Genomic DNA, 24,227 nt, shown 5'->3' with positions numbered 1-24,227 from the left:
GCACGACCTGAGCCCCTCTACTTTACCGCGTTGTATCCGAATTTGTGTGGAGCCCCAGGGCTCCGGCAGCCAGGCTCAGGCAGTGATTTAAAGGGCCAGAGGCTCTGGCTGCTGCAGGGAGCCAGAGGCCCTTTAAATCCCCACCCGAGCCCCGCTGCCAGAGCTCCGGCGGTGATTTAAAGGGCCTGGGGCTCCCCGCAGCGGCTGGAGCACCGGGCCCTTTAAATCACTGCCGGGGAAGCCAGTCCAGTCCGGCACGGTGTACCGGTTCTTGCCAGTACACCGTACCGGACTGAGCCCGATATAACATGGTCTCACCTATAAGGCGGTGGGATTTTTTGGCTTCAGAGGACCACATTATATCAGGGTAGAGGTATATGTAGAATTCAGTGTCAAGGGAAGTCTATTTTATGTAGTTTAGATATACCACAGTTTTGCCAATTTTGTAAGGTTATCACTTTGAACATAAGGCTTGATTAATGTCAGGATGCTTATCACAGATAATTGGCATCTTGGTCAACTAAAAGTTATTTATGTTGGAAATATAATCTTTGGTGATCTAAATTTTTTCACTCTGTTTCTTGCTATTTTTCTGTATTGAGTTTCTGTTTAACGGGATCCTCTTGTTCAAATAGTTTATTTTATCTGAGCCTCTCACATTGTGATTTGGAAAAAACTAGAAATCTGCTTGACCATCAAGAAAACGACTAAAACCACTTGCCATTGCCTAAAATTATATCTTCCATTTAATAATTAGAAGGGTCTGTATTCTCCCATTTTTTCCCTAGGGACTTGGCATATCAACATCATGGTAAAAAGAACAGGAGTACTTGTGTCACCTTAGAGACTAACAAATTTATTAGAGCATAAGCTTTCGTGGGCTACAGCCCACTTTTTCGGATGCATATAGAATGGAACATATATTGAGGAGATATATATACACACATACAGAGAGCATGAACAGGTGGGAGTTGTCTTACCAACTCTGAGAGGCCAATTAAGTAAAAGAAAAAAAAACTTTTGAAGTGATAATCAAGATAGCCCAGTACAGACAGTTTGATAAGAAGTGTGAGAATACTTGCAAGGGGAGATGGATTCAATGTTTGTAATGGCTCAGCCATTCCCAGTCCTTATTCCATCCTAAATTGATTGTATCTAGTTTGCATATCAATTCCAGCTCAACAGTCTCTCGTTGGAGTCTGTTTTTGAAGTTTTTCTGTTGTAAGATAGCCACCTGCAGGTCTGTCATTGAATGACCAGACAACATCATGGTGTTTCCAGCCTTTAACTGGCTGGGATATGATCTACTAATTCCGTACTTTATTTTTTCCCTGTAATGTAGGTTTATTTCACTTCAAATTGTAATTTGTGTTTTACTTTAAAATGCGGAGACCTTGTCAAACTTTCATTAATGCACAGAGGGTTGAAGAGGAGACACTGGTAAAGAACAGCAGTGCATGTAAAGATTACCTCATTGAAGCTATGAAGTATCACTTACTGCCAACTGAGCAACGAGCATTGATGAAAAGTACTCGAACCAGACTGAGAACACCTGTAAGCCTTCCAAAGGTAAGACCTCAAACTTCTAACTTGCTGCCTTCAATATTCAGTTTTGTCTAAAGTGTGGGATGAAAGTGTAACACTGGATTGGGCTGTACCTGTGGTTCTCCTTTACACAGTCTTCCTACTAGAATTGTTCACCATTGAGACGGGTGCAACACGGTAAAAGCTTAGATCCTAAACTGACTGACGGAAACTTATTATGGAGTATAAAACTCATAAATGTCTCTGTTTTGGCTCTTCAAGGAAAATATGTTATAGAACTGTACTGTTTTGAGCCCACAAAAGTTATGGTGCTGCTGTAGCATCTTAAGAACTGAAGTTATGGGTCTGGGATGGGGGTGGGGAATGTAAGCCTGGATAAAATTATGTGGTCATGTCTAATTCTGGAGTATTTTAAATAATCTCATTTGTTTTCAACTAACAATACTTGTGTTAAATACCTAGGCTCCTCTCCTCTTTCACCCAAATACAGAAGAAGTTTGATCACAGTACTATTATTCCAACTCAGCAGTGGCAGAATAGGAGCTAGATGTCAATGCCATTCCTCTGACTTCTGCATATTCAGTGAAGCTTTGCAACTAGTCTTCCCTCAAGAGGACCAAATCAAAGGCTAGATTCTGCTCTCAGGTGCACATTCACAATCCTCACTGACTTCATCTAGAAGCTGGATTCTCACACTTGAGGGCAGAATCCCCCCTCAAAAGTTCCCAGAGTATCTTTATCTTCAGCTTCTTGCAGAATGTGCTTACCACAACTGAAAGTGATGGGTGGGTGGGAGGAAGAAAAAGAGATGGGGCTCTTTCCAGAGTCCTGACCACATTTGGCTTATGAGGGAGGGAAAAAGGGGTCATACCTAAGTGGAGCCTCGAGGGGAACAGGAAGTGGCCAGACCAGGGGGGAGCACTGACCCACCATGTGCAGTGGAGAGAGGGAAGATATTTATACCCCATGCATTCGGTAAGGAACTCTCCCATCAGTCACTGATCCACATCATTTACCCTCCCACACATGGGGGATCAGAGTCTAACCAGATTTTTATGATCTGCTGTTGACATTGCACTAGTAAACTTTTTTCTTTTGGGATTGGTAAGGAATTTTGCCGTCACTGCCAGATTGGCCAATGCAGGGTGGATTTTTGTCACCTTCCCTGCAGCATGTCTGGTGGGGTAGGTAAGGTTAGGTCAGGATGTTTGCAACTTAGTATATAGCAAGTGTCCTGTGCAGGATTTGTTACAGAGGGGCTCTGAACAGGGTTCAAAAAAGAGCTAGAAAAATTCATGGAGGATAGGTCCATCAATGGCTATTAGCCAGGATGGGCAGGGATGGTGTCCCTAGCCTCTGTTTGCCAGAAGCTGGGAATGGGCAACAGGGGATGGATCACTAGATGATTACCTGTTCTGTTCATTCCCTCTGGGGCACCTGGCATTGGCCACTGTTGGAAGACAGGATACTGGGTTAGATGGACCTTTGGTCTGACCCAGTATGGCCGTTCTTATGTTCTTATTCACTGATAATCAGGAGTTGGAAGTGGATTTAGAGGAAGGCACCACCTAAGGAAATGGAAAAGGGAGATTGTGGCTCCTAATTCCTGGTATAATGGGGAGGCAGCTCCACCTTTTTCTCCCCCCCCACCCACCCTTAACCTTCATAGGAGAAAAGCATGGCAAGGTCCCAGCAATAAGTTTGGAACCAGCTTGGAAAGGGGAATGGCTGACAGCCGACCTCCAAAATAGGTGGAAATTATTAAGGAAAGAATGATGACCCGCACTGTGTGATTTATCTCCAGATATATTAAGTGACTAAAGTTGTGGCCTAATTAAACTACATCCATTGCATCTTATCTTTATTCCTGTGTGGCCAGGGCAATTTGAATCTTTCCCATACAGCATGTATAACAAAGCCTGAATTCCTTTCTGTTCTGCCTCAAATACTGCCTTTGCTGGAAAGATCACAAATTGCATGTTTCAGAAATCTTTTTATTTTTTCTTAACTTGTAAGATATTAGGCATATATTTGGATGAAACATCTTTTGATTATTGGCTGTACAGAGAAATATTTTTCTTTAGCACTTTAAAGCCTTTCAAATATTCCCATATGTGCAAATAAACAGTAAATGTCGTTGATCCCCTTGCAGTTGATGATGGTGGTTGGAGGACAAGCACCAAAGGCCATCCGTAGCGTGGAATGCTATGACTTTAAAGAAGAGCGCTGGCATCAGGTAGCTGAATTGCCTTCTAGAAGATGTAGAGCAGGTATGTGACATGTAACCTAAGGGCTCTGTCTAAAGCAATATTTGAAACCATGCTTATTCTTTCTTTACTACTTATTCTACATGCCCTGAGAAGTGCTTGATTTCAATGGGAGCTGCAAGTGCTCATTGCCTCTAAAATTCAGGCCACTTACTTAAATTACCTTTTAAATATGGATTTAGATGCCTAACTTTAGATCACCCAAGTTTGAACATTTGGTCTTTGTCTCTTTGTGCTTCAGTTCCCAAGCTGTAAAATAGAATTTGCAATGATACTGAGGATAAATCCATTAATGTATACGAGATGTTCAGATACTACAGTGATGAGCATCTTTGTTTTATGTTTAAAGAATATGGAGAGAACCATTAGGTAAAAATATTGTTTAAAATGGCATTGAATGTAATACACGTGAGGAGCTGTAAGAGTTAAATCCAGCCTGCAGAACATTTTTGCATTAATGACATGTAAAATTTAACACTTAAACTGAATAAATTGTCACTAAAAACCTGGTAATATAATGCAATCTATATTATAAATTGTTACTTATTAAACACTGATGTGCTGAGCACAAAAGAAAGTCAGTGGTAAGGGAAAGTAAACTCTTGTTTTTTCAAGGCATGGTGTACATGGGTGGACTGGTTTTTGCTGTCGGTGGTTTCAACGGCTCTTTAAGAGTTCGCACAGTCGATTCCTATGATCCAGTGAAGGACCAATGGACCAGTGTTGCTAATATGCAAGATAGGAGAAGCACCTTGGGAGCTGCTGTATTAAATGGGCTCTTATATGCTGTAGGAGGATTTGATGGGAGTACAGGTATTTTATCTTTAAATACTACTGTGTTGGTTATTATAGTTTTAGCTACTATTGAAATAATCCTGTCAGATTTACTTATGCATCTCAATATTGTTCCTGGCATTTCAAATGAAAAAGACCAGGAAAGCCAACCAGCCTTTTGTGTAGTTGAACATTCACAAACCATGTACTAAGTGGGAGCAAAGATCTGCACCCCCACTTGCTAGAGTGCAGGTTCAAAAGGACTCAACAGCATCTGAGCCACTGGAGAGGCAAATTTCCTCCTCACTGTCCTACAGTACTCTGACAACTCCCTCATGAAAAATCTGAGCCTAGGAGCCCCCTTCCTGTGTGCACGTAGAATAGATTCACGTATGTTTTCTGTAATGTAAATATGCACACTTATTCCTAACTCTTAGTGACGTATGAAGTGTGTGTGCGCACATGCAAGCGATGTGCACATGTATGTATGTATGTATGTATATACATGTAAGTGTTGATGAGCAGAAGACTGTACCATATAGCTCATCATTTAAAAAAAGAAAGGGAGAAATTTTTCTGACTCCTTACAAAGACTTCATTCACCACTCCTTCTCCAAACATCACAGTATGTTGTGGGCTATCCAAATGATACTTCCCAGGCCACATGTATAGCCATTAATTGTTCTTAGAAAAAAACCTGACTGCAAATCTTAGCACAGAGAATTTCTAAAGACTGGATACTGTGAAGATGTCAATCACAGATTTGTTCTGTTTAAACAGGTTTATCATCCGTAGAAGCTTATAATATGAAGACTAATGAATGGTATCATGTAGCTCCAATGAACACAAGAAGGAGTAGTGTTGGTGTAGGTGTTGTTGGAGGTAAGTTTTTATGTCATCTGATAATGTTAGTTGTCTGCCTATGTCACTATCTGTACATTTTTGTAAGATTTTTTTTCTTAAATACTACATGTACAATAAATATATAGAATGGAAGGGTTTTTGCATAGCAGTCTAGTAGGGATGGCAAACATCCAAATGTCCTTGTTATTAACTGAGAATAAGACAAGTACAGTTCTGAAAGTTTCTGCCTTTTCTCTCTGCTAGTGTTCAAAAATCGGGGTAGGGAATGGGACATTCTCAACTAAAAGGATAGATTAGTGGCACATTCAGTCAGTGACAAAGTAGAGAGAACCTTATGTCTGCAAGTAGGGAAAAAGTTAGCACAACCATCTATGCTATTTTCTGCCACATTGGGGAGCAGACTTTAAACTTTGTTTATATTTTTTCAAAATTCCTCTGTGAACATCATTATTCAGCTCGTGTGGACAGGGCATAACTGTTCTAATTTGCTTTTTAAAAGCCATCTGAGAATAGGAAATATTTTGGTCATTGGACTAGGAGATTAGTTTATTACCCCATCTTAGATGGCCTTTAAGAAACATGTAGATGATTATATCCATCCACTATCACTGGCACATCTTTTAGTAGAAACTGCTTTTGTTATGGTTTATTTTTATTTAAAACAAAATATTTTTAAAATAGTGTACTCAGATTTGTACCCTGTCTATTGAGGAATTAATAAGGATACAACCCAGAAGTGGAGGGCTGTCCAGAAGCTCTATGCTTTGAAGCTGATAAAAAGGTACTGTGGGCCACGTTTTCAAAGAGAGCCTCCAGTTGTGTGCTCTCACACCAGCTTCTTTGTGTACTCTCATTTGGACATGTCAAACCATTGTTGTGTACACAAGTGATAGTACTTAAACTTGCCTTTAGAGAAGTGTGCACAAAGTAATGTGGAAACCATCTATTAAATAGTTGGCCTAGTACACCTAAAGCAAACTGAAAAATTTCCATAAATTTATAATTCAGTGTTTCCAAACAAAGCTAGCAAAGTTTGATGCAAAAAGATAGTCATCTCTCTGATAGATCTTCATTGATGTAACAGCAATTTGAGCTACTCTGTTAGAGGTGTGGTTTTAATTGTATGGGAGCTGTGACGGGTTGGGTCACAGAAACCCTGTTGGGACTGCCACATGATGTGCTGAGACTACATCTGACCCTGTTTTCCCTGGCAGCTTGGGACTTCAGAACCCTGCCTTGTTGAGCCAGACAGACCAGTCTGCTCCAACACAGACCCAGGGACTGAACTACACCCCCCAAAACTGCAGACTTAACTGAAAACTGCTTAGAAAGTGCTCCTGTCTCTAGCATCCAGATACCCAGTTCCCAATGGGATCCAAACCCTAAATAAATCTGTTTTTACTCTGTATAAAGCTTGTACAGGGTAAACTCATAAATTGTCCACCCTCTATAACACTGATAGAGAGATATGCACAGCTGTTTGCTACTCCAGGAATTACTTACTTACTCTGGGTTAATTTATAAGCAAAAAGTGATTTTATTAAATATAAAAAGTAGGATTTAAGTGGTTCCAAGTAATAACAGACAGAACAAAGTAAGTTACCAAGCAAAATAAAATAAAACACACAAGTATAAGCCTAATACAGTAGGAAACTGAATACAGATAAAATCACACCCTCAGAGATGTTCCAATAAGCTTCTTTCACAGACTGGATTCCTTCCTAGTCTGGGCCCAATCCTTTCCCCTGGTACAGTGCTTGTTAGCTCGGGTGGTAGCTAGATTTCTCCTGACTGCCACCTGTTTTGTTCTGTTCCACCCCCTTTTATAGCTTTGGCACAAGGTGGGAATCTTTTGTCTCTGGGTACCCACCCCCTCCTTCTTAATGGAAAAGCACCAGGTTTAAGATGGATTCCAGTACCAGGTGACATGGTCACATGTCCTGTGAGACCCTAAGCCTTCATTCTTCCTGGCCTGACTTGCAGGAAAGCTTGCAAGTAAATGGAACCATCTACAGTCAATTTTCCTGGTTAATGGGAGCCATCAAGATTCCAAACCACCATTAATGGCCCACACTTTGCATAATTACAATAGGACCTCAGAGTTTTATATTTCATATTTCTAGTTTCAGATACAAGAATGATACGTTTATACAAATAGTATGACCACACTCAGTAGATAATAAGCTTTATAATGATACCTTACAAGAGATCTTTTGCGTGAGGCATATTCCAGTTACATTATATTCACACTCATTAGCATATTTTCATAAAATCATATGGAGTGCAACATCACAGGAGCCTCCTGCTGTCCCTGTTCTGAAAATTTAAGCTATAGAAGAATTCTCCACCCTGTAATTTGCCAAGAAAGGAATTGGCTAGCTTTCAGAGCTGTGCAAACCTGAAATGGTTTGCCTTTGTGGAATTTTTGATTAAAATTCGGGTGAGTGGCACCATGTACTTCAGTTGAGCAACCCAACATTTTTTGTTCAAACAGTTGCTGAATCATGGAAACATATCCGCTTAAACTAACAGGGATCAGAGACTAGTACTTTTGGCTAATTATTTTTATTAGGATATCCCCCATAATCACTCTACTGTTGTTTTTCGTAGTCTGATTTAGAGTGTAACTGAATTGTTGTTTTGCCTGTTTGCATATATATAGCACATCAGAGTCTACATACCTCTGTGTGTGTGTGTGTGTGTGTGTGTGTGTGTGTGTGTGTGTGTGTGTGTGTGTTAAAATACTTAAATTAATCTGTATATACTGTGGGGCGGGGGGCTTGGCAATTGCCTTTCTAGGTATGCTATATGCTGTTGGCGGCTATGATGGGGCGTCACGTCAGTGCCTTAGTACGGTGGAATGCTATAATTCTAGTACAAATGAGTGGACCTATGTGGCAGAAATGAGCACTAGACGGAGTGGAGCAGGTGAGTGAACAAGAATTAACAAAATGAAAGCAAATTATTATATTGCAACCAAAGAAACACGTTATTCCTTAAAATTTAAAATACAGGCTGACTTATAGGACACTTCAGTATATTTACTTTTATTGTACAGTGCAGTTGACAGAAGCACTGAAGGTTACAAATGCAAAACTGTCCCATACAGTAAGTTAGGCAAATGTTAACTATGCAGGGGTTTTCTTCCCCATTTGTTTGTACCTTTTCATATTTACCTACTAGACTTCTTAGGCTTCTTGATATCATCATACAGAGTAATATACATGGAACGTCACATCCAGTGCTTTTACATTTCCAACTGAACTCCATTAAGCAGTTCATTGAATCACAGAAATCAGATGAGAGAGGCCTGTGTCATCTAGTCGGTGGAGGATTGCTTTCTCTAATAGGGATTTCAGTCTAACTTGAGTTGTGCAGAGTGATTGGGCTTCCACCAACTCCTTTGGAAGACTTGTTCTGCAGTCTAATTGATCTCACTGTTAGGAAGTGTTCTCCTTATATTTGTCCTTAAATTTCCATTCCTTAGTTTAATCCCATTACTTCTACTTATACAACCTTTGTTTCATCTTGAATAACCCCCTCATTACCTGTTGTTTACACCCTTCAAATATGTTTAGGCTATCATGTGCCGCCATCCCCTATCATTTAGTCAAGCTGTACACATTTATCTCTTTTAATCTTTCTTCATAAGTAAATCTCTTGTATCCTTCTTTGAACTCCCTTCAGTTTTTCTTTCTGGTATTGAAGTGCGCAGACTCTAAAACAGTAATCTAAGTGTAATCTCGCCAAGAGCTATGTGTGTGTTTTTGATTTTAAATATAACTCAAAATGCCAGAGTGACATCTACTTCTTGTTCATTGAGATACTAATGCCATTTTGGGGCTGTAGAAGTATTTCCTAAGGCCTTGTTAAATTGGGAACTCAAGTCTAGTTCGCTGATCATTGTTCTCTCTCTCTTTTGGTATTCTAGGTTTTTCCAACTTATTGAATAGTAGTTTATTTCTCCAGATGTTTTCACGTGGTCTTTTCCAAATCAAATTTAATTTTGGTATATTTCTAGCCTCTTCAGGTCCCTTTGTACTCTAAATGTCTTCCATGGTGTTTCCAGGCATACCCAATTTAGTATCCAGCAGAAGTTGCATTAATGTGCTGCTTTCTCCTTTTCCTGATGATCAGAAGAAATATTGATGTAAATAAGACCTAATGGAACTTGGATTCCTAGGTGCACCCCAATACATTTTCTACCACTTTTCCAATATTATACCTTGCCTTCTATCATTTATTCTATCTTTATTTATTGAACTCTATCAAGTTTCTAATCTGTGTAGCAGTACTTAAGTCCAATCCAAATTAACTATTTTTGAGTAGTAATTCATGACACTGTATTAAAATATTTACTAAAATCCAAATACTTCATCTACAGAGTTCCATTCAGAGACCTATTTTGTAATTCTAGCTAAAAAATAACAAAAATTTGATTTGTTTATATCATACTTGCTTAAAATAGCTTGATTATTTTTTTACCTAAAATTACAAAATTAGTGCATCAAGGAATCAGTATATATGTAAATATCTGGATTCTTAGTAAAGCATTTTAGTATCTCATGAAATACTACTAACTAAACTTCTTCTTCAAGTGATTGCTCATGTCAGTTCCAAGTGTGGGTGCGCCACGTGCACAGTCGTCAGAAGGGTTTTCCCCTAGCAGTACCTGTCGAGTCAGCTGTGGAGCCCCCAGAGTGGCACCCTCATGGTGATGTATATGGGTCCCTTCCAATCCACCGCCTCTTCAGTTCCTTCTTACCGCCAGTGATGGTCGTTGGAGCAGCTTTCCTTAGAAACCAACCCAGGGTTACACTTATATTGGTTTTATTAAATGCCGTTATTGGATCAAACAGGAAAGGGCTGGAGCTTATTCATGCACACATGCATTCATTGCATTCAGACCCTCATGCACCCACATACTCTCAGAGGCGGAGAGTTACCGGAGACAGCAGAGGAAGCTGAGAAGCCAAAGCATAGTAGATCTGGTGTGTCCACCTGCGCTCACGGATCCGGGCCGGCGAGCGGGTCAAGAACCAGGGGGCTTGTGTGTATGCCTTTTTCCTTTTTTGGAACTGGGTGGCTCCTGTCACGTACCCTGAGTTTCCCTTCTGTGTCCGTCACTGAGAAACATACCCAGGCCTCGTTCCTTTCATGCATACCAGGTTCTTCTTTTCTTTACAGCACCCCATGATTGCCTTCTCAGGGCAGATTACATCAGACACACCTGGCTCCGGGCTCTTTTCTCCTTGCAGTTCCTCTCCGACCAGTCCCACATAAACTCCCTTCTCTGCCCCACACATTTCCTTGTTCTCACACTCTCTGATTGCGTGATGGAATGTTGCAAAGCTTGGAGGTTTATACAAGTGGTAACTGAAAAGGTTACAAAGCTTGCAAAAATTACAAAACTTAAAAGGCTATGCTAAAAATAACTAAAGTTACAAAGTTTCCCAAAAGGTTACAGAACTTAATGATCATACTAGCAATGACTGAAAAGTTACAAATCTTACAATCCCATTCTACTGAATTGAGCAGAGGCTTTACATAACACTTTCTCTCTCTCTCTTGCATTTAGCAAGTAATTTCCTAGTGGGCTGTTATCCATTTTTCTGTAAATAGTTTTAAAAGTTGTAATTAGTATTACGGTATGTCTACACTACGGGATTACTCCGAATTTTCAGAATTCGATTTTTGGCAACTGATTGTATAAAGTCGAGTGCATGCGGCCACACTAAGCACATTAAATTGGCGGTGTACGTCTATGTACCGAGGCTAGCGTCGACTTCGAGAGCATTGCACTGTGGGTAGCTATCCCATAGTTCCCGCAGTCTCCCCTGCCCATTGGAATTGTGGGTTGAGATCCCAATGCTTGATGGGGCAAAAAACATTGTTGCTAGTGGTTCTGGGTACAGCCTCACCCCTCCCTCCGTGAAAACAACGGCAGGCAACCGTTTCGCGTCTTTTTTCCCTGGGTGAACTGTGTGCAGACGCCGTACCATGGCAAGAATGGAGCCCGGTCAGCTCAAGACAGCAGTCATGAACATTGTAAACACCTCACGCATTATATCGTGCAGTTTATGCTGAACCAGAACCTGAAAAACCAGGCAAGGAGGAGGCTGCGACTGCAGCACGACGACGAGAGTGATGAGGACATGGACATGGACACAGAATTCTCTCAAACCGCGGGCCCCGGCGCTTTGGAGATCATGCTGTTAATGGGGCAGGTTATAGTCATGGAACGCCGATTCTGGGCCCGGGAAACAAGCACAGACTGGTGGGACCACATAGTGTTGCAGGTGTGGGACGATTCCCAGTGGCTGCGAAACTTTCGCATGCGTAAGGGCACTTTCATGGAACTTTGTGACTTGCTTTCCCCTGCCCTGAAGCGCCAGAATACCAAGATGAGAGCAGCCCTCACAGTTGAGAAGCGAGTGGCAATAGCCCTGTGAAAGCTTGCAACGCCAGACAGCTACCGGTCAGTCGGGAATCAATTTGGAGTGGGCAAATCTACTGTGGGGGCTGCTGTCATGCAAATAGCCAAAGCAATCACTGAGCTGCTGCTACCAAAGGTAGTGACTCTGGGAAATGTGCAGGTCATAGTGTATGCCATTGCTGCAATGGGATTCCCTAACTGTGGTGGGGCAATAAATGGAACCCATATCCCTATCTTGGCACCGGAGCACCAGGGCAGCCAATACATAAACCGCAAGGGGTACTTTTCAATGGTGCTGCAAGCACTGGTGGATCACAAGGGATGTTTCACCAATATCACCAAACGTGAGATGGCCGGAAAGGGTTCATGACACTTGCGTCTTTAGGAACACTAATCTGTTTAAATGGCTGCAGCAAGGGATTTACTTCCCAGACCTGAAAATAACCGTTGGGGATGTTGAAATGCCTATAGTTATCCTTGGGGACCCAGCCTACCCCTTAATGCCATGGCTCATGAAGTCATACACAGGTAGCCTGGACAGTAGTCAGGAGCTGTTCAACTACAGGCTGAGCAAGTGCAGAATGGTGGTAGAATGTGCATTTGGACGTTTAAAGGGTTGCTGGCGCACTTTACTGACTCGCTCAGACCTCAGCCAAACCAATATTCCCATTGTTATTGCTGCTTGCTGTGTGCTCCACAATCTCTGTGAGAGTAAGGGGGAGATCTTTATGGCGGGGTGGGAGGCTGAGGTAAATCGCCTGGCCGCTGATTATGTGCAGCCAGACACCAGGGCGATTAGAAGAGCACACCAGGAAGCACTGCACATCAGAGAAGCTTTGAAAACCAGTTTCATGACAGGCCAGGCTACGGTGTGAAAGTTCTATTTGTTTCTCCTTGATGAAAACCTGCCCCCTTGATTGACTCATTCTTTGTAAGCAACCCACCCTCCCCCTTCGGTCACAGCTTGCTTTCAAAGGAAATAAAGTCACTATCATTTAAAAATCATGTATTCTTTATTAATTGATTATAAAAAGAGGGAGAAAATGACAGGGTAGCCCGAGTGGGGTTTGGGAGGAGGATAGGAGGGAAGGAAAAGGCCACTTCAAAAGTTCAAAATAATGACAGTCTTTTGGTTGGGCTGTCCAGTGGGGTGGAGTGGGAGGCTGCACAGAGTCTCCCCTCCCCCCCGCATTCTTACACGTCTGGGTGAGGAGGCTATGGAACAAGGTGATGGAGGAGGGCGGTTATACAGGGGCTGCAGCGGCACTCTGTGATCCTACTGCTGTTCCTGAAGCTCCACCAGATGCCGGAGCATGTCCGTTTGCTCATGCAGCAGCCCCAGCATTGCATCCCTCCACCTCTCATCTTGAGCGTCCCTCCTCTCCTCATGTTCGTCCCTCATGGCCTCATATTCACTGGCAGCTTTCCTGTACTGGGATACCGTGTCCTTCCGCTCATTCAGATGAGCTCTTTCATCACGGGTCGATTGCATGATTTCCGAGAACATTTTGTGTCGTGTGTTTTTTTTCGCTGCCTTATCTGAGATAGCCTTCGGGATGGAGGAGGGAAGCTTGAAAAATTTGCAGCTGCGGGAGGGAAAAAAGGGAGAGAATTATTTAAAAAAATACATTTTACACAACAATGCTTATGCTCTTTCACGGTGAAAAACACTATTCACATTACATAGCCCATGTGATTTCGGTACAAGGTTGCATTTTGCATCTTGTATTGAGTGCCTGCGGCTTTGGTGTGAGAGATCACAGACGCGGGGCCGGGCAACAGAATTTTGCTTCCATGCAGCCATGGTAAGCCATTGTCTTTCGGCTTCTGCAACCTACATAAAAGCAGCGCCCTCCTTTCCCATACCAAGCAAAGCCCGTTCAGTGCTGCAGTTTTCCTGTTAACGTGCAGCAGCAGAAACCAAACTAACCCCCCCCCCCATCCAATTCTCTGGGATGATCGCTTTATCCCTCCCCCCACCACGTGGCTGGTATCAGGGAAGATCCCTGCTAGCCAAATGCGAAAAGCTCAGCACCAATTCCCCCTCTCCCCCCCCCCCCCCAGCCCCCGCTTGGCTAATTGCAGGGAAGGATTTCTTTTCAGCCACAGGCAAACAGCCCACTAGGAACGGCCACCTCTGTCCCCTTAATTAAATTCCCATATTTCAACCAGGTTACCATGAACGATATCACTCTCCTGAGGATAACACAGCTAGTTAAAGAACGGATGCTGCTTGAATGCCAGCAGACACCGGGACCATACGCTGCCAGGCTTTGTCATGCAGTGATACCAGATTACTTGCTACTAGCATGGCGTGGGCAAGTGTCCTACCATGGAGGACGGAATAAGGCTGCACTGCCCAGAAACCTTCTGCAAAGGCTTTTGGAGTACCTCCAGGAGAGCTTCATGGAGATGTCCCTGGAGGATTTCCACTCCATCCCCAGACACGTTAACAGACTTTTCCAGTAGCTGTACTGGCCGCGAATGCATCCCAAGTCCTCAGGGCAAATTAATCATTAAAAAACGCTTGCTTTTAAACCATATTATATATATTTACAAAGGTACACTCACCAGAGGTCCCTTCCATGGCTTCATGATCTGGGATACCGCCTTGGGAGGGTACTTCAGTCAGGCTGAGAAAAAGATCCTGGCTGTTGGGGAGAACGGAGTGCTGTGTGCTCTCCGCAAGCTCGCCTCCTCCTCCTCCTCCTCATCTTCCCCGTCCACAGAATCCTCAGGCATGGCTGAGTATCCCCTCCTCGGAATCCACGGTCAGGGGTGGGGTAGTGGTGGCGGCCCCCCTTAGAATTGCATGCAGCTCAGCGTAGAAGCGACATGTCTGCGGCTCTGCCCTGGACCTTCCATTTTCTTCTTTGGTTTTCTGGTAGGCTTGTCTGAGCTCCTTAACTTTCACGTGGCACTGATACAAGTCCCTATTGTGGCTTCTCTCCACCATGGCCTTGAAGATTTTTTCAAATGTTTTGGCATTTCGTCTTTTGGAACGTAGTTCTGCTAGCACAGAATCCTCTCCTCATGTAGCGATCAGATCCAGTACCTCCCGTACGGTCCATGCTGGTGCTCTTTTTCGATTCTCGGACTGCATGGTTACCTGTGCTGATGAGTTCTGCGTGGTCACCTGTGCTCACCACGCTGGGCAAACAGGAAATGAAATTCAAAAGTTTGTGGGGCTTTTCCTGTCTACCTAGCCAGTGCATCCGAGTTCAGATTGCTGTCCAGAGCGGTCACAATGGTGCACTGTGGGATAGCTCCTGGAGGCCAATACCGTCGAATTGTGGCCACACTAACCCTAATTCGAAATGGCAGTGTCAATTTCGGCGCTACTCCCCTCGTCGGGGAGGAGCACGGAAATCGATTTTAAGAGCCCTTTATGTTGAAGTAAATGGCTTCATTGTGTGGATGGGTGCAGGGTTAATTCGATTTAATGCTGCTAAATTCGACCTAAACTCATAGTGTAGACCAGGCCTTAGTGTTAGTAGTTAGGTTTTAGCTGTGGGTTTTCCCCCCACACCAGCCTTTGCTCCTGCCAGGGACTGGGGCATGTCTTGGCCTCTGGGTTTCAAGCTGTGTGGATCCTGCCTGAAGCCCATGATAAGGGGAGACTCACACGACTCCTGTCTGAAGTGCCAGGGAGGGGCACACCAGGCCGACAGGTGCAAGATCTGCAGGGGCTTCAAGCCCAGAACTAAAAAGGAGCGGGACTTTCGGCTGAAGCTCCTCTTGATGGAGTTATCCATTCATCCCCAGACAGCCCAGATGGCATCTGACCCACGTTCGGTACTTTGGTGCACAGCGCGCCGGCCTGGGTGCAGGAGGCTTCGACACTGAGAAAGGACTTGGTTAAGGAATCTCGGTGGCACCATAATTCCCCGGCACCGAAGACCGCCTCCAGTGCCAGCACAAGGCACGGCTCCCATTCGCCGGTGCCGTGCAAAAAGAAAAGAGCAGACAGAGTGCTCCCCCACTAAAATAGTGGAGCAAGCAGGCACCAGTGGGGTGCGTCCCACATCGGGACACTCAACCTCGGCCCCATCTATACTGGCACTGTTGACTTCAGCTTTGTGGGGAGGTCCATTGAGTCTGGTCCTGGTGGACTCCCTAGTGCACGAGGACCTGGAGGACGACATAGGTCTTCTGTCCACACCGGACGCATTTGAAACGGCCAGGGACTTGATCGCCATGACAGCACAGTCCCCTGATCTGGCATTGGCACTGGCTCTACAGAGGGGAAATGTGCGCCAAGGCAAGCCAGCATCGATGCAGCACCAATCATCCTCGCCATGGCACCATTCTCTGGCACTGTTTCAGTCTGCACCGCCCTGGTCACCAAAATCGGACTATTCTTCGGAGGCGGAGGCAGACTCCTATGTCTCTAGGCTAGCCGGTACCGTTCCCAGCACCATCTGAGGCAGAATGAAGGGCAAACGGTGCCTGTGATGTCCTGGCCCCCACAGTGGCAGGGGCCAGCCCAGTGGCCTTTTTGGACACCGTGGGCCTACCATCAAGTCCAAGAGCTGGGCTCCAGATCCCTGTCAGTGGCCTCGGAGGTTCGGATCCCTCCTTCAGCCACCTCTGTAACCTGGGAGTCTCCCCATGAGCAGGACATGGACGTCCAGGTCAGCACTGGGCACCAACGCTATCCCCTGTGCCGCTCAAGGTGTCACCACTCAGGATGACCCTCGTGAGCCAGAGGGTCAAGAAGACCCAGTGCCCCCAAGGACGTCGTCGTCGTCCTCCCCAGATGAGGTGGTGGTGGGTACTTCTACTATGCTGCCTGCTATAGACTCCAGGGCACATCAGGACCTGCTTAGCAGGGTGGCCCAGAACCTAAATATGCAGGCAGAGGAGGTCTCTGAGGAGAATGATCCGATGGTAGACATTCTGATCCCCTAAAGGACCTTCAAGGGTAGGGTTGCCCCATATCAAGACTATCCAAAACATCACTAACGTGTTGTGGCACACACCCGCCTCTATCCCCCCACGTGGACAAGGGGGTGGAATGCAAATACTTTGTGCCATCCAAAGAGTACAAGTGGCTCTTTACCCACCTGTAGCCAGGTATGCTGGTGGTGGAGGCGGCTAACCACAAGGAGCGGCAGGGATAGCCGGGGTCTACCCCCAAATCCAAGGACGCTAAGAAGCTGCACCTCTTCGGTTGGAAAGTGTACTCCACTGGGGGGCTCCAGCTTCGCATAGCAAAACCAGCAGGCGGTCCTCAGCCGTTACTGCTACAACTCCTGGAATACCTTGGCCAAGTTCCAGGAACTGCTCCCCGTGGACTCCTGCTCCGAGTTTGGCATAGTCTTGGAGGAAGGCAAGGTAGTCGCAAGGACCTCGCCACAGGCCGCCTTAGACTTTGCAGATTCGACTACCCGCACGATGGCTACTGCCATAGCCATGAGGCGCAGCTCATGGCTTTAGGTCTCAGGGCTCCTGCATGAGGTCAGAATATTATCCAGGACCTACCCTTTCACTGCTCTGGGCTCTTTTCAGAGCAAAGAGACTCTTGGCTTCTGGGCTCGGGGACTCGCAGGCAACCCTTAAATCCCTGGGAATACACATGCTGACCCCCCAGCGGAAGCTGTTCAAACCTCAGCCCGCCCCCATGCTTTTTACTCTGCTCCTCCCAGACAAGATTATAATAGGAAGCGGGGCAGGAGTAGCGGGAGGCGCCCCGCTCAGTCCTCCTCTGGCCACAGCCAAGCAGTGGCGAAACAGCTCTCGGCCTCAAAACCAAACTTTTGAAGATACACCTGAGGATGGAGCACCAGCCCAACTCCCGGGTCCTTCCCCTCTCTTTGCGAATCGTCTATCCCATTTTTACTCTGCCTGGTCTCAAATAACCTCAGACCAATGGGTCTTGAGCATGGTAGAATTGGGATATTCTATCCAATTCTGTTCCCTCCCGCCTTCCCACCCACCCTTCCCATCCCTCTTCAGGGACCCTTCTCATGAGTAACTTCTAGTTCAGGAGACGCAAACGCTCTTGCAACGTGGGGTGGTAGAGGAGGTTCCTCTGGAGTTCAGGGGCAGGGGGTTCTACTCCCATTATTTCCTAATCCCCAAGGCCAAGAGTGGGCTCAGGCCCATTTTAGACCTGCAAAACCTCAACAGATTCATGAAGAACTTGAAGATCTCCCTGGCTTCCATCATTCCCTCTCTGGATCCGGGGGACTTGTACACCGCCTTCGACTTGAAGAACACTTACTTTCACGTGTCCATAATCCCATCCCATAGATGATTCCTTCACTTTGTGGTCAACAACATCTACCACCAGTTCACGGTCCTCCCCTTTGGCTTATCGGCAGCCCCTTGGGTGTTCACCAAGTGCATGGCAGTCATGGCAGCCTTTCTGAGGAAATGACAGGTGCAAGTATTCCCATAGCTGGACGACTGGCTAATCAAGGGTCATTCTTGGGCCCAAGTGAAGGACCACGTGAGCATCGTCCGCATGACTTTCCTCAGGCTCGGCCTCATCTTGAACATGGCAAAGTCAACCATAACTCCCACTCAGAGGATAGAGTTCATTGGGGCCCTCCTAGACTCCACCCTGGCCAGGGCTTCTCTTCCGGAAGCTTGTTTCCTTGCTATGAACGCCATCATAAAATATGTCAACAGATTTCCCAAGATGACTGCGTGGAATTGCTTAAAGTTGCTTGGGCATATGGTGGCTTGCACGTCTGTGGTACAGCATGCCAGACTGCAGTTATGTCCCCTTCAGGCATGGCTAGCCCGAGTTTACAGGCTGAACCAAGACCACCTAGACAGATTGGTCACTCTTACTTCTCAGGTTCTCGAGTCCCTGTGATGGTGGCTCGTCCCACAAACAGTATGTGTGGGAATATATTTGTCCAAACCTCAGCCAACGCTGTCACTAGTCACAGATGTGTCAGCGATGGGATGGGGAGCGCACCTAGGTGATCTCAGGACTCAAGCTCTGTGGTCCCAGACAGAACTTTCGCTGCACATCAACGTCAAGGAGCTGCGTGCAGTGCACCTCACTTGCCAGATGTTTCAAACCCATCTACAGGGCAGCTGTGTATCGGTATATTCTATATAATGTTCTATATAAACAGACGGTGGTGTTCACTCCTCTCCCCTGTATCAGGAAGCCCTCAAGCTGTGGGAATTCTGCATCACCCACTCGATACAATTGGAGGCCTCGTATCTTCCGGGTTCGCTGAAAGGTTCATCTCAGCAGGTCTTTTCACGGCCACGAGTGGTCTCTTCACCCAGACGTCACCATCAACATTTTCCAGATAGACCTATTCGTGACATGGCACAACAGGAAGTGGCAGCAGTTCTGCTCCTTCCTGAATCACAGCCAGGGCTGGCTCGCGGATGCCTTTCTCCTGTTCTGGAAAGGCACCTGCTGTATGCATTCCTGCCATTCCCACTCATCCACAAGGTTCACCTCAAGGTCTGACGAGATAAGGCATTGTTAATCTTGATAGCACCAGCATGGCCACGTCAGCACTGGTTCACCACACTGCTGCATCTGTCGGTGGATACGCCTATAACTTTGCCCCTTATTCTGGAGTTGATCACACAGGACCACAGCCGCCTTCAGCACCCCACCCTAGAGTCTCTCCACCTCACAGCATGAAAGCGCCATGGCTGAACCTGTTAGAACTCCTGTGCTCGGATTCCATTAGGCAGGTGCTCCTTCTACGCACACCACTTATCTAGCTAAGTGGAAGAGATTTTCAATTTAGTCCATTGCAGGCCTTAATTCCCTTCATCTTGGACTATTTACTTCATTAAAAGCAGCAGGGGCTGGCAGTATTGTCAATGAAAATGCACCTGGCCGCGATTTCGGCTTTCCATCCCGGCTCAATGGACCGTTCAGTATTTGCTAACCCTATGGTTGGACACTTCCTCAAGGGGCTAGACAGACTGTACCCTCAAGTAAGAAAGCTGATTCCCCCATGGGATCTTAATCTGGTGCTCTCGAGAGTGATGGGCGCTCCCTTTGAGCCCCTGGCGACTTGCTCTCTTCTTTACCTCTCTTGGAAGGTGGCATTCCTTGTGGCTGACTTTGGCTAGGAGGGTATCTGAGCTCAAGTCCCTGACATACGAGCCCCCTTATACTGTGTTTTACAAGGACATGGTGCAGTTGCAGCCGAACCCAACTTTCCTCCCAAAGATGGTTTCACAATTTCATATGAATCAGGACATTTTTCTGCCAGTGTAGTTCCCTAAGCTACATGTCACGAACCGAGAACGTATGCTCCATTCCCTGGATGTCAAACGGGTGTTAGCCTTTTACATCGAGCGGACAAAGCCATTTAGGAAGTCGACCCAGCTCTTGGTAGCAATTGCGGAGAGGATGAGAGGGCTACCGGTGTCATCCCAAAGGATCTCTTCTTGGATCACGGCTTGTATCAGGGCATGCTATGACCTAGCAAAGATGCCGGCCCCACCGTGGACAGCTCACTCCATGAGAGTGCAAGCTTCATCTGCAGCTTTCCTGGCGCAGGTCCCTGTTCAGGACATCTGCAGGGCAGTAATGTGGTCATCTGTTCACACCTTTATGTCACACTACGCCATCACACAGCAGGCTAGAGACGATGTCTCATTTGGTAGAGCTGTGCTACAGTCTGCAACTCAGTGAACTCCAACCCCTCCTCTGGGGGACTGTTTTGGAGTCACCTACTTGGAATCAACATGAGCAATCACTCGAAGAAAAAAAACGGATACCTACCTTTCAGAACTGTTGTTCTTTGAGATGTTGCTCATGTCCATTCCAAGACCCACCTGCCTCCCCTCTGTCAGAGTATCTGGCAAGAAGGAACTGAAGAGGCGGTGGGTTGGCAGGGACCCTATATACACCGCCATGAGGGCACCACTCCAGGGAGCTCCACAATTGACCCAATGGGTACTGCTAGGGGAAAAACCTTCTGACGACTGTGCACAAGCGCGCACACTGCTACTTGGAATGGACATGAGCAACACATCTCAAAGAACAATTACAAAAGGTAGGTAACTGTTCTTTATATTAGCTTGGAGATGAGAAGTAGATTAAAAACTGGCCAAAGGATTATAAAAAGGGCACTAATAAATATTAGTGATATCTAACACTAGTTTATACACCTCTACCCCGATATAACGCTGTCCTTGGGAGCCAAAAAATCTTACTGTGTTATAGGTGAAACCGCATTATATCAAACTTGCTTTGATCCGCTGGAGCGTGCAGCCCCGGCCCCCTCCCCCGCCGGAACGCTGCTTTACCGCATTATATCTGAATTCGTGTTATATCGGATCGCGTTATATCGGGGTAGAGGTGTAATTGAATTTTATGATTGGAAATGTTTGCATATAAGCAGGCTAATTATTTGAGTCATTAACAAGAGTAATAATAATTGATGAATTGCAGCAAAATTTCACTTTTCAATCTGCTCCCATATATATTTTATCCAATGGTACAAAGGGGAGTTAGAATTTGCTTTTACAAACTAATGTTGCTTAATGCCCATGGCCCAGTTATCCAACGGTGGCTAGATTACAAAGAAACATAAGAATGCTGACACTGAGCATTGTCACTCCTAACTTTATTAGATGCTTAGAAAGTTACTGGGATTCCCAAAAGCCCGAGTTTGGCACCATATACAATGAATGGATAGAAAGAGGCACATCAGAATGGGATTTACAAAAGGCAGCACGTTGAGTCTCTTATGCTAGATATCTCTGTGGGAGATGTAGAGGAGAGGGGTGTTTCCTGAGTGTCTCCACTGTGGATAAACACTTAAAGGAATGGAGCCAGAGTGAGCAAGCATGAGACTGATGCTGTAGCCTGGCAGTTAGAACACTCTTATGATGTGGAAGACCCAGAATCCAGTCCCTTGCACCAATGAATTTTTTTAAATTTATTCCCAATGGAACAACTCCAACAGGAGAGACTGAGGGAGCCCACATCAAAATAGCTCTATGTCCAATGGTTAGGGCACTTACCTGAGAGATGACAGATCCCTGTTCAAATCCCTTCTTCCCTTCAGGTGGCAGGGGGACTTGAACCAGAGGTCTGCCACCTCCCAGGTGAGTATCCTAACCACTGGACTAAAAGTTAGGAGGGAGTTCCTTCTTCTCTCCCTTGCTGTTTTGTGGAAGCTCATTTATAGGGGCCCAATCTGGCAGACAAGCTTGGAGCTACTATATTGGGCCTTGCTAGTGAGTTAGGTAGAGGAACAACTCTCTTCCCCTGGTTACAGCATCGCTCTGGGACTTGGGCATCCAAATATCTAGAGTGGGCTGCAGTGTGCATGAGCAGAGGCAGATACATAGGCATCTAGGAAACTTTTACTGCAAAAAATTAGGTGCTGAGCTAATAGAGGCACCTGCACAGATCCGCAGCAGTTGAGTTGGGGTTTTGTGAATCCCAGTGGGACCTGGTTTTAGGATTTAGGCACCTAAAGTTGTAGTTAGGCACCAGAGTCCTTTTGTGAATCTAGCTCTAAAAAATTTCAGATTCTTTTTTTCCTCTTATATTCCATTATTTTATCAAGGACTGAAATTCAGTTTACTAGATGGTAATTGCCAGGATCACTTTTGTCCAAGTTTTGTACCACATTTGTTTTTTTCCCCAGTCTTCTGTTACCTTTTTGGTTCTCCATGACTTCTAGAAATAGTCAGTGATTCAGGATTTTACTTAATCCCCTTCAAGTAAAACTTTACTAACATAATTCAGTGGGTTATATGTAAAGAAGTGTTAAATACATGTAAAAATTATATCAGTAATTTGGAAAAAAAATAAGTTTTGCTTGCATTACTGTGCTGTATTTCAATATGATCATAGTGACCAGATATACTGACTTATCAGAATGTTTCTATTTTGGGATTTGTCCTATTGTCACAGTAGGTTTTATTAAAGTAGGAGTTTGATCTTGTTTTAGTTAAACCTCCTGGATATATGGTCACCCCAAAGGACTTCTGCCCATTCCCACTGCATGCTTGTGTCGGCTTCACACAAAGATTGACTTTCAGCTGCCTGGCCCCTTTAGAGCCACCTGCCTCTCAGCTGATCAGCATAGGGACGGAAGTCATATCTGCTCCTGGCTACAGCTGAGAGGAGTGCGCTGCATCACACAGGGATGAGGATCTTAAATCCCATGTCCGCCAAGTCTTTTGGGAGGGGTAAAGGGTAAGACAAGAACCAGGAAAATGGGCAGAAGAAAACAAAAGAACAGGAAGTGCAAGAGGACGACAACAAGAAGATATAGATGAAAGCAGCAAGAAATGAGGTATGACTTGTAAATGGGGGTTGGTGGAGGGGTAATAAAGGATAGACCAAAGGGGAGTGGAAGGTGATATTAAAAAGTAATATGTTAAATGGTTGGGTTTTGAGAAGCAAATATACTAAACAATAAGGCCGGCGGCTACAGTTGGGTGGAGTTAGGTCAGAGAGATGGGACAAAATAGTAACGAAACCCAATCTTTTTATATATTTGGTTTGGCTATATGACTGCATCTCAAATTTGTGCTAAAAATCTCATCCTTCCTCAAGCCCTCTCATATTGAAAGCTGTATTACATGTATGCTGTGTGATACTCTACACTAAAGTGAGATCACCGAGCAGTAGAAAGAAAAGTGACACAATATTGCATTATGATCGATGTTGCAGCCATAAACAATAGCAACCAAAATACCCATTAGCTGAACTGAATGATAGTCCATACTGAGTATCACTGATAAAGCAATGGATAACGTGATTTTATAATGTTGGTATAGTGATGTTTTATGGTAGCTATTTTTTTTAGACTTTTATTACTCCCTAATTATTCCAGTCTCCCTCCTTTTTAGTTTTCTTATTGAAGACAGACATTAAAATTTAAGTATTTCAGCAGAGGTCATGTCCCTCTTTATGTATTAATGGCCTTACTATATAATATATTTTCCCCAAAGTATATTTTTGAAAGTCCTTGATACTCACCTCACACTTTGGCTGGACAAAGTGGAGAAATGGTCTGAAGTAAATAGGATGAAATTCAATAAGGACAAATGCAAAGTACTCCACTTAGGAAGGAACTATCAGTTGCACACATACAAAATGGAAAATGACTGCCTAGGAAGGAGTACTGTGGAAAGGGATCTGGGGGTCATAGTGGACCACAAGATAAATATGAGTCAACAGTGTAACACTGTTGCAAAAAAAGCTAACGTCATTCTGGGATATATTAGCGGGAGTGTTGTAAGCAAGACACAGAAGTAATTCTTCCACTCTACTCCTCACTGATTAGACCTCAACTGGAATGCCACATTTCAGGAAAGATGTGAACAAATTGGAGAAAGTCCAAAGAAGATTAACAAAAATGATTAAAGGTCTAGAA

At 44.9% G+C, this 24,227-nt stretch overlaps 1 protein-coding gene across 3 annotated transcripts in view; it reads left to right on the top strand.

Moving 5' to 3' along the window:
• Window positions 1-24,227, top strand: part of KLHL2 (kelch like family member 2) — a 122,525-nt gene that overhangs the window by 93,542 nt on the left and 4,756 nt on the right. For 2 of the 3 annotated variants that reach the window (XM_054029951.1, XM_054029954.1), the window contains 5 exons: window positions 1,420-1,569; window positions 3,698-3,815; window positions 4,428-4,625; window positions 5,367-5,468; window positions 8,250-8,378. In XM_054029951.1, coding sequence (XP_053885926.1) covers window positions 1,420-1,569; window positions 3,698-3,815; window positions 4,428-4,625; window positions 5,367-5,468; window positions 8,250-8,378 — 697 coding nt within the window. The remainder of the gene's footprint in view (window positions 1-1,419; window positions 1,570-3,697; window positions 3,816-4,427; window positions 4,626-5,366; window positions 5,469-8,249; window positions 8,379-24,227) is intronic. The other variant, XM_054029952.1, reaches the window with a different exon arrangement.

This window comes from Malaclemys terrapin, chromosome 5 (genome assembly GCF_027887155.1).
Source record: "Malaclemys terrapin pileata isolate rMalTer1 chromosome 5, rMalTer1.hap1, whole genome shotgun sequence".
Taxonomy (NCBI): domain Eukaryota; kingdom Metazoa; phylum Chordata; order Testudines; family Emydidae; genus Malaclemys; species Malaclemys terrapin.
This window is presented reverse-complemented; position numbering and strand designations above follow the sequence as displayed.